A 10513-nucleotide genomic window follows, 5' to 3' on the forward strand; every position below is an offset into this window, starting at 1 on the left:
CGGATTTTCGCTCCTTTGTCCGTCGACCCGAATGGATAGAACCGCGATAAGCTAGTTCACGGTTGCGACTACGCATGTGCAGTGTCAAAGGTGAAGGCCCCGGCATGTAACAGCGCTCGCCTCGACATTGTCTCGATTTGCATAACAACGCCCCGACGGGATTTGTTTATGTCTCGGGGGCCTTCACCTTTGACACTGTACATGCGTAGTAGCAACCGTGAACCAGCTTATGGGGAGCTTCGCGACTGTTGAGAGGGCTAATGTATGAGACTGGAAGCAAGAAAAGAAACATTCAAAAGTCGCCGTGGTTATCGACTATATAATGTGACCAGTTCTAATTCATTCACATTCATTTTGACTATGCTTTGTTTTTGTTTTGTTTGCTCACAACCGCCACCTTTGGCCACTTTAGGCCTCTTCCCTGTTCGAGACACTTGCGAAGGATATTGTCAAGTACCACATGCATATCTACATGTAGGATGGCATCTTTGCTTGGCAAAAAGCACCAGGGTAAAGCGTTATGCGACGGTGTGTGGTTTGACCCGACCTTTGTATCAGGTATGTAACCTTTCACCTTTGCCCCGTCGGTGAGCTGACGTCCGCCATTTTGATTTTGCGTCATCGGTTTCATCTCCGAACAGACACGATTTTACGGAGTTACAGAAGTCGTGGAGACCGCTAGACAACATAGACCTACAGGTAAGACCTTAGGTTGTCTTTGATGCTTCTTTGTTTGTGCTTTTTTAAGCGGTAAATTAGAATTAGAAGTGTTCTTGTGGTCGATAGTTAATGGGGAGGGGGAGGGGGGCAGCTGTAACATCAAATTTTGATGTTACAGCTGCCCTTTGTCGACTCGATTCGTATCTTCAGTGTTCCATTTGAAATCATGAACTATGTTGTTATATCCTCCTGGAAATATGGTAGACTTGTTTCTGAAAAAAGAATTGATTTCTCAAGCTAAAAAGGGTCCATTATTTCAAATAGTAATGTAAAATCCGATTCCCGTGCCCTGTTCTGGCTCCTGAAAGAAGTGAAACATTGATATTTCCCTTCCCTATAATTTTTTTTCCATCATATTAGAGATGGCGGAGTTAAAATGTGGGCCTCCCATTAAAGAGCTGCATACGGAACAATTTGGGAACGAGACACACACCATTTGGACAAAATAATTAATGCAAAATCCGTTTCCCGTGCCAATTTTTCTTGTTACTAACAGAAGAAAATATATCTTCCTCTTCCCTTTCCATAATTTTAGATATGGCAGAGGTAAACGGTGGAACTCCTGTTAAAGAGCTTCATGCGGAACAAACTACAAATGACGAAAAGGAGGAGACAGGAGACAGTGGATGGCAACAGACGCACATCAAAGAGGAGGAGACGGGAGACACTGCATGGCAACAGACGCATAGAAAAGAGGAGGAGACGGGAGACACGGGATGGCAACATGCGCACATCAAAGAGGAAACGAGAGACACTGCATGGCAACAGACGCACATCAAAGAGGAGGAGACAGGAGCCAGTGGATGGCAACAGGATGGACAAGAAAACGTTGGTGAGGACCAGGAAACCTACGACTACTTCGGTACAACCCAACCAACCAGACATCCGTGTGACGAGACTTACAACAGTTGGGAGCAGACAACAAACGCGGGCCTGCAGCAGGAAACGTGTGATCTGAACTTTTCCCAACCTGACAACAAATCAACCTTAAAGGTACAGAAGGGCAAATACAATATAGGAAGGCGTGTGGTTAAACACACTGGTGAGAAACCCTACAAGTGTGGCGAGTGTGGGTACAGGACAGCTAAGAGGGCTGACTTAGCTAAACATATGAGAAACCATACAGGTGAGAAACCCTACAAGTGTGGGGAATGTGGGTACCGGGCAGCAAACAAGGGTCACCTATCCGAGCATTTGAGAACCCATACAGGAGAGAAACCCTACAAATGTGGGAAGTGTGGGTTCAGTACAGCTCAAAGGTCTAACTTATCACAACATATGAAGACCCATACAGGAGAAAAGCCTTTTAAATGTGACCAGTGTGACTATTCTGCATGCCGGAAATCCACCTTACAGCAACACCTTTCCAAGCACACAGGCGAAAAACCCTACATGTGTGGAGAGTGTGGGTACAGGGCAGCTCAAAAACACCAATTATCCCGACATATGAGAACCCATACAGGAGAAAAACCCTACAAGTGTGACCAGTGCGACTATTCTGCAGCATCGAAATCCACTTTGGACAAACATCTAACAATACACACAGGTGAAAAACCCTACATGTGTGGGGAGTGTGGGTACAGGGCAACTCAAAAACACCAATTATCCCGACATATGAGAACCCATATTGGAGAAAAACCCTACAAGTGTGACCAGTGCGACTATTCTGCTGCAGTGAAATCATCTTTGGACAAACATCTCAGAAAGCACACAGGTGAGAAACCCTACACGTGTGGGAAGTGTGGGTTCAGGACAGCTCAAAGGTCTAACTTATCACAACATATAAAAACCCATACAGGAGAAAAACCTTTCAAATGTGACCAGTGCGACTATTCTACGTGCCGAAAAGCCAACTTAGATCAACACCTTACCAAACACACAGGTGAGAAACCCTACATGTGTGGGGAGTGTGGCTACAGGGCAACTCTAAAACACCAATTATCCCGACATATGAGAACCCACACAGGAGAAAAACCCTACAGGTGTGACCAGTGCGACTATTCTGCAGCATCTAAATCCACTTTGGACATACATCTAACAATACACACTGGTAACAAACCCTACATGTGCGGAGAGTGTAGTTACAGGACAGCTCAAAAGACCCACTTTTCCCGACATATGAGAACCCATACAGGAGAAAAACCCTACAAGTGTGACCAGTGCGACTATTGTGCAGCATCGAAATGCACTTTGGACAAACATCTTAGAAAACATGTTCAGAAACCAGTAGGTGATGGTAATGTGGGTAAAGAATAGCTGAAATGTCGAACTTAGAATAGGAGAGCTGAAAAACCAAAAGTAGTCAGCTATACCATTTTGCATAGGTATATGATGTATGTATATTTGTAACGTACACACTTCTTAGTATCATGTTGTAACATACAAGATACTGATAGAACATACGAGGTACTAAAGCAGCATGTTAGTCCACACTGTGCCTTGTTGAAATTCACGTTTCAAAATGATCATTAAATGTTTCAGAAAGATCACTTGTGTTCTAGCTATCTCTGTGGACTCCTTTCTTGATGTGATGGAATTTTTTCTTGATCTTGAGAAAGTTTTTTTCTTGATCAAATTTTGATTGTGATTATGGAATCATTTTAGGGCGGATCAGTCACACGGAACGTTCTCGATAGAGGAAGGTATGAAATAATTAAGAAAAGAATGGAAAGATGATGCAAAAGTCCTTGGGAACTTAAGATATTTTAAAGAAATTAAAATTTTAAAAACCATTAGATATACGATTAATTGGTCAAATGCACCGAGATATGTATTCAAGATTCAGGCATACACACACAAAATTCTTTTTCCCTAATTCTAATTGCCTGACGAGTAAAGCCTGGTAGAGCTTCTATCCAAGCAGAGGAGTGGTTCCGACTGTTTTTTATGTGTTTTTTTGCGTTTTTGTCGGGCTTTATATTTTGTCATTATTTCTTTGTTTTTAAAGAGATGACAAAGTCCGTTGCAGAACTAACCAACTGCCGGTTAGCTGTAAAATCACCAAGCAACAGATGACCTTCCTGGGTCATGTCTCCAGGGCGGTTCCTACTCAGGACGTCATCAAACTGATCTCATCGGAACCCAACCCATCATGGAAGCGACCTAGAGGTCGCCCCAGAGGAAGATGGGAGGACCGGATCTTCGGCACGCTCCGGGGGCTGGGAGTCACCAGAAACAACTGGAGGGCCTATGCCGACAGCAGACCAGCCTGGCGAGCCCTATGCATGTCTGCAGCTGCCATGCACATTGATTTAATCAAATTGTAGGCATCGTCGCCTATGTCTAAATTGAGTTATCTCTAACGTAGACCTATAGACACAGTCCACAATACATCAACTACCCACTGTCTTGTAGATATAGTTAACATACTTACCAAAACATCAGATCAACCAGGCTCAATAAGCTCACTAGTCCTTACAGATTATGCCAAAGCATTCGACAAGGTCGACCATACGATAGCTATGACGAGTATCCTGAGACTAGGTCTACGTCCTTCCTTAGCTAACTGGTTGATCGGCTTCCTGACGGATAGGAGTCAACGTGTGCGTTACAAGAACACCTTCTCAGATTGGACGACCACTACATGTGGACTCCCACAGGGGACCGTACTTGGGCCGATTGTCTTCCTAGCCCTGATCAATAGCGCTGTCGAACACGCAACCTCAAGGAGATGGAAATTCGTCGACGACCTAAACTTAGTCGAGTGCCGAAAGGTTGGGGATCCTCCCCTCTTACAACAGGATCTCGACGACCTTAGCAAGTGGTCAGCCGAACAGAATATGAGCCTGCACCCCAAAAAATGCAAAGTAATGTTTTTCTGCTTCTCAAGATCCGTACCACAGTTACCCTCGCTGAAAATCGACAACTACCCCCTAGTACAAGTCAAAGTGGCAAAATTTCTGGGTCTTCACATACAGGATGACCTAAAATGGACTACCCAGGTCGACCACATGGTCAAGAAAGGAAACCAGAGACTTTTCTTCCTGAGGAGACTTAAGTCATTTGGAGTAACCAGAGAGGACCTTGTCACCATTTACACGAGTTTTATTCGTCCGACTTGTGAATACGCAGTACCGGTCTGGCAACCTGGTATAACGCTGTCCCAGAGATTTCAACTGGAGAGGATACAACGTAGAGCAGTCAGAACTATCCTAGGGACCCACTATACAAACTACTCGGATGCTTGCCACACACTGGGTCTCACGACGTTGCAGCAAAGACGCGACTACCTCTGTGAATCTTTCGCCAGAAAGCTACTTCATTCTACCAACTTCTGCGACTGGCTCCCGCCAACCCGACAAGAAGTCAGCGGGAGGAATACGCGCAATAGTCAACAGTTGAACACTATTAAAACCAGAACAGCACGCTATAGAAATAGCCCGATACCATACATGGTATCATTACTAAATAAGAGACCCGTAACAGCAACATGCTGTCAATAACAACGAAAAGTACCAGTACCTGAGTGTTATTTTATTTTATCTTACTGCATAGATTAAGCACCGATGCCGTTTCTGTAATGTAATTGTATTGTATCTGAAACATGTCCTGTTTATGCATCTATATTGTTAATACAATGTACCCGGATATATTATCGTATTGTATAAAAAAATATTTTCACTACACTTATCTTAATGTTCTGAAAACCTTGTATATAAGTTAAGGTAATTGTGAATAATTTTATGAAGCTAACAATGTATAATGTAGTCCCAGTTCAATTCAGTGCACACGTCGCGTGCACTGCGAAACTGTGATACTTTTTAATGATATGAAATAAACCAATCATCATCACAGTCAAAAGCATTCCGTAAGTCTAGAAAGCATGCATAAAGGCGTTTGTTTATGTTAGTGTATTTGAAACAGGAAGTTCCCAAATTGGTTCCGTGATTACAGAACATTTATAGGGATGCCTTCTTTGAACACACATTGTGATATCAAGTTTGGTTAGCCCCTTCCCACACCTTTCGGTGTGCCCATGTCCGTTTCTATACCCCTTGGGTCATATAGTGTCATAGTGGTGCCAGTACTACACCAGAGAGCTAGTCAACTCATTAGAGTTCCACGCCAAGTAGGGAAAGCAGTACACGAACTATTTCCATAGTCTTTGGTATAACCCGCGATCTTTGGAATGCAGAGCGAGCCCGCTTTCTAATCTCGAAGCAGATGTAAGAAGGCAAAATCGTAATCGAGAAATCAAAGTGCTGACAAAATTCATGAATAGTTTCGTTAGGCTTGTGAGTCACTGAATAAAAGACAAACGTCGGTTGAATAAATCTCTTGGTTGTGTAAAAAGAGTCTTTTTATTCAGTCTGCCAAAATACTTATCAATGAACCCAGACTTGAAGAAGATTGTAATGAATATACAGCAATATACGTGCAATTTTGTCAAGTAACAACTAGCATTTATCGAAAAGAATATAATTTTCTATCATTTTTCCTGCATAGGTTAGCCTTATGCCGATTATAGGTTGGTCGGAGCCAGGAGGATGGCTACGGACTGTTTTACCGGACCCTCCACCAACCCTTCCCCCGATGAAAAACGTACGGTCCCTTGCTCTTTATAGAACAAGCTTCGCTTTGACAGGTAAACATCCAGGTAACTCAAGCGCGGCATCGAGCAAGTGCCATTTTGCTTCTTGGCGGTGTCACGTCCTCACGAGGTGAGACGACGCCATTTCCAAACACATTTTTCTCTCTTCTAAATGTGATTGTTTACAATATACTTTCACGATTATGCTGCCTGGATTGGTAACAGTAAATGTACATTCTGTGAATTTCTTTCGGGGCTTGTAATATGTAAACTTTGTCCGTCCCTACCAGGGATTAAGCTCCCCCACGCGACTACTTGGGAAATTCCGCTGCTATTTTGGACGGGACTTTCAACAGGTGACTTCAGCGGGCTTGGACTAAGACGTTGGGCACAGCTTGAACTGGATATTCAACTGGGACTATTTTCTTGTGGAATGTTTTGGTCAGTACACTGCATGTTCCTGTACCTGTGCCTTGTATAAAAGGTATTGTTGTGGTATATGTTGGGAACCGGTCAGTACATTTCATGTTCCTGCATCCGGGTTTTGTATATTTCCATTCCACCAACGTCTCTAACGAGAGTAGTTTCAGACCACATAGGAATAAGAGAGGGAGTGCATGGGGATCACCGGCACCGCTTAATGTTTCGGAGGGTCGGCAATGCTTAACTTTAAATCCAAGAAGGCTAGCAACACTTAACAGTGAGTTGACGCGCATTCCTATGCGCACTACGCTATATCCGGCTATCTCATTTGGTAAAGTTAGGCTGCGAACAGCAACACAACCGGACGTGCCGGGTTCCAGGTAAAATAGAGAAGGTGGGTTAGCTACATTATCTCGCACCAGTCTCGGTAGTACATAGTGCTCAATTCTAAGTACAGATAGCAGTACACGAACCATTTCCATAGTATCTGGTATAACCCGCGATCTGTCGAATGTAAAGCGAACCCGCTTTCTAATCTCCAAGCAGATATAGGAAGGAAAAAGGGTAATCGAAAAATCAAAGTGCGTTGATTTGGCACCGTATAGCCGTAAGTCTGCCAAAATGCACCCAGACTTGAAGAAGAGCGTAGTCAATATACAGCAATAGACGTGCAACTTTGTCTAGTACCAACTGATTCTAGCTTGTTTCGAAAAGAATATGTATAATTCTATCATTCTTCCCGTATAAGTTAGTCTTATTGCAATTATAGGTAGGTTAGAGCCAGGAGGTGATGGGTTTGCGGATTCGATGGGCCGGTCTACAGGGGTGGGCTAGTGGGGTGGGCTACCTCAGCATCTACCCTTTCTGGACCCCAAGGCTGTGCATGGGGGTTTAGCATTGAATGGAATTTCCTTGAGGAAAAGATGGGTCATTGTGGGAGGGCCGGAAAGAATTTTGCTGAAGGATCATATTGCTTTGGGGATGCTACAGTGGGGGGTGGAGGTGGGCAATGAGCATACTGCATACATTTACAGCATGCAGGAGTTTGTTATCCCCAGTTTTAGATTTTTAAACATGGAGGACTATGTTCCCTGTTCCTTTATATACTGCTCAGTCAGGCCAACAGGACAGTTACTGTAGCATTGTGGCTACAAGAAAGAAATGAGCAACAAAAGCAACACTATACATTGTACAAACACACACACTTACAACATTCCAACCCACGCTCATGCACACTGACACACATAACCACAAATACATTGTACATTGCATACAAGCACATGCATTCAGGTACATTCTAGTCTAAATGTGAGACATATGTTTTGAATTTTGTCAAACAAAGGCTCTCTCATTCCCTAGCTGTCCTATCCAACTTCCAGTTTATTTCCCCGGTTGTACCTCTTCCCTAAAATCCTAATTGTATACTGAGTACTTAGAAGTTTGTTTATGATAATAATAATAATAATATCAGGTGTATTTGCAGCCAGTGCCACAGGCAGGTACCCAATGTGTAGGGTAATGAGGCTGTTTAACGTGTTCGAGGCACCTCCTCGAGCACGGGACCCCCGTTTTACGTCCCTCCCGGAAGACGATTTCGTGGAAAGCTTCGTGAGGCTACAGCAATCCAGACGTCCTTGGTTGGTCCCCCATCCAGGCACTGTCCGGACCGCGCGTTGCTTAACTTCCGAGATCGAGGGATCGGGTGTATCCAACGCGCTTTTCTACCAGTCTTGGTGCACCTAACCCCCCTACCTGCCATATGATGATCAGCTGTTACCTTCCCTCTAGTCCACCCACAGCTTGACCCAGATCCTCTTCAAGGAAATTCCATAAGAGGCCAAACCCCCATGCACAGCCTTGAGGTCCAGAAAGGGTAAATGCTGAGGTAGCCCACCCCACTAGCCCACCCCTGTAGACCGGCCCATCGAATCCGCAAACCCAGGAGGTGATAGTCACCTGTTGTGTAAAACCTTCCACAAATGTGGTAAATCAAAAAAAAAAAATACGTAATTCTATCATTCTTCCCGCATAAGTTCTATAATTCTTCATGTATAATGTACCTTGTGCTAATAGATTGCTATGGAGTGTAAATACCGGACACCAACCCTGCCCTGATTAATAACGTACGGTCCCTTGCTCTTCATAGATACAAACAAGACTGAAGGCGTCAGGTTTCACAGAGAAAAGCTTCGCTTTGACAGGTAAACATCCAGGTGATTCAAGCGTGGCGTCAGGCATACAATGACTCAAGTCTAATATTACTTCCGGCGCCATTTTGGCTCTTGGCGGTGGCACGTCAACATCAGGTGAATCGACGTCCTTTCCAAGTTTTCTCTCTTCTAACTGTTGTTTACAGTATATTTCCCAGGGCTGTGCTACCTGGATTGGTAACAGCAAATGTGGAAAGTGTGTGGAGTGTGGAAGGTCAGAGATAGATGACTCTGAGTGGTCCACTCCGCAGGTGAACGTTCGGGTGACTCCAATTTCAAACCTAAAGTCTAAAATCACCCCCAACGCCATTCTGTTTAACGGCGGCACCACGTCAACACCTGCCGATCTGACGCAGTCTGAATTATCCTAAACGTGTATTTACAGGGTACTTTCCAACATTAACGTGGACTGATAGCAGTTATTGTACAATTTGATCGGTTCTGTTGGGATTTATGATATGTAAACTTGGTCATCCCTTGCCTGCAGTTAGCTTTCCAGCTCGACAAGTTGGGGAATTCCGATCCTGTTTCGGACGGTTGATTCAGTCAGACACAAACCAGACGGACTAAGTGGGGAAATCCGTTCTCGACATTCAACTTAACGTGATATCAGCAGTACTGATTTTATCCTGGTGCAAGCAGGTACGTGGCAACAGTTTCCACCATAACCAATAATAATCTATCCCAAAAAGTATATATCATATAATCACTTGGTTGATTTAAGAATAATAATTTTGGGCGCCAGGTTTATCTCTCTAGCCTATGAGCTAACCAACGCTCAGAATGATTCAAGTAACAAAACCTAGAGAGGAGAAACAAATGCATTTGTCCGGTCTCGGTTGTGCATTATAGGTATAACAGGCCGCGTGGGGTTATAAACAACAACAACCTAATAAAAAATACAGGACGTTCAACTCTAAGCAACCATGTTTGTTTTGCATATTTCATTCCTTACCCTCAACTCATGGAACGCGGTGAATGGAGGTACTACTGTCAATTCCTGTCTAGAATTACCTGCTGATATCACTATTTACATTTTAACAAGCCCATCTATGTGTGCGTTGGGAGTAGCAAGGAAGAAGTATGATTGATACAAATTGACCCTAGGAAAATAATTACCTACCCCTCTAAATAAAATACCTTCGCCGCTAAGTGTTTACCAGGCGGAGTTAGGGTCACCACAGGTCACCGGGTAGAAGGCTACAGTAACAATGGTGGCTGTCAATCACGGAGTGAACCTTGGGTCGTATTAACACCTTTGAATATAATGTTAAAATTATGCATATACACAGCGTATGTGTCATGGGAATATATAAAAATGGGGACGAAAATGAATAGAGTATTCTGTAAAGATACTGTGAAATTGTAAGCTACGTGTCAATTACCTAGATAACATTTTATGCAACTGATTTCACTTAAGCGCGAAAGACGACGTTATAAATACATGTACATGCATTTTACGTGGCTTAGTTTTTTGTTAAATACAAGCACTGACCTCTATAAGGGTGCGAGTAGAAATTTGTTACATCATAAAAATGGTTCATTTAGTGGTTCATCGATCTTAACAGGCTCTTAACTAGTGTTTATATTTCCTATGAAGTAGGTTAGAGACAGACGGCCATGGACGAGT

General features: G+C 43.5%; 1 protein-coding gene across 1 annotated transcript; it reads left to right on the plus strand.

The window, feature by feature from the left end:
- The first annotated feature begins 405 nt into the window (after window positions 1–405).
- On the plus strand, window positions 406–3206 carry LOC136446240 (zinc finger protein 431-like). Its single transcript, XM_066444580.1, has 2 exons — window positions 406–699; window positions 1256–3206. The coding sequence occupies exon 2, from the start codon at window positions 1258–1260 to the stop codon at window positions 2974–2976; it is 1719 nt and encodes a 572-aa protein (XP_066300677.1). The 5' UTR covers window positions 406–699; window positions 1256–1257; the 3' UTR covers window positions 2977–3206.
- The last annotated feature ends 7307 nt before the right edge of the window (window positions 3207–10513 follow it).

Source organism: Branchiostoma lanceolatum, chromosome 12, assembly GCF_035083965.1.
Source record: "Branchiostoma lanceolatum isolate klBraLanc5 chromosome 12, klBraLanc5.hap2, whole genome shotgun sequence".
NCBI lineage: Eukaryota > Metazoa > Chordata > Leptocardii > Amphioxiformes > Branchiostomatidae > Branchiostoma > Branchiostoma lanceolatum.

Bases quoted from the DNA above. Each gene is read 5' to 3' on its own strand.
- LOC136446240 (XM_066444580.1), top strand. From the start codon at position 1,258: ATGGCAGAGGTAAACGGTGGAACTCCTGTTAAAGAGCTTCATGCGGAA.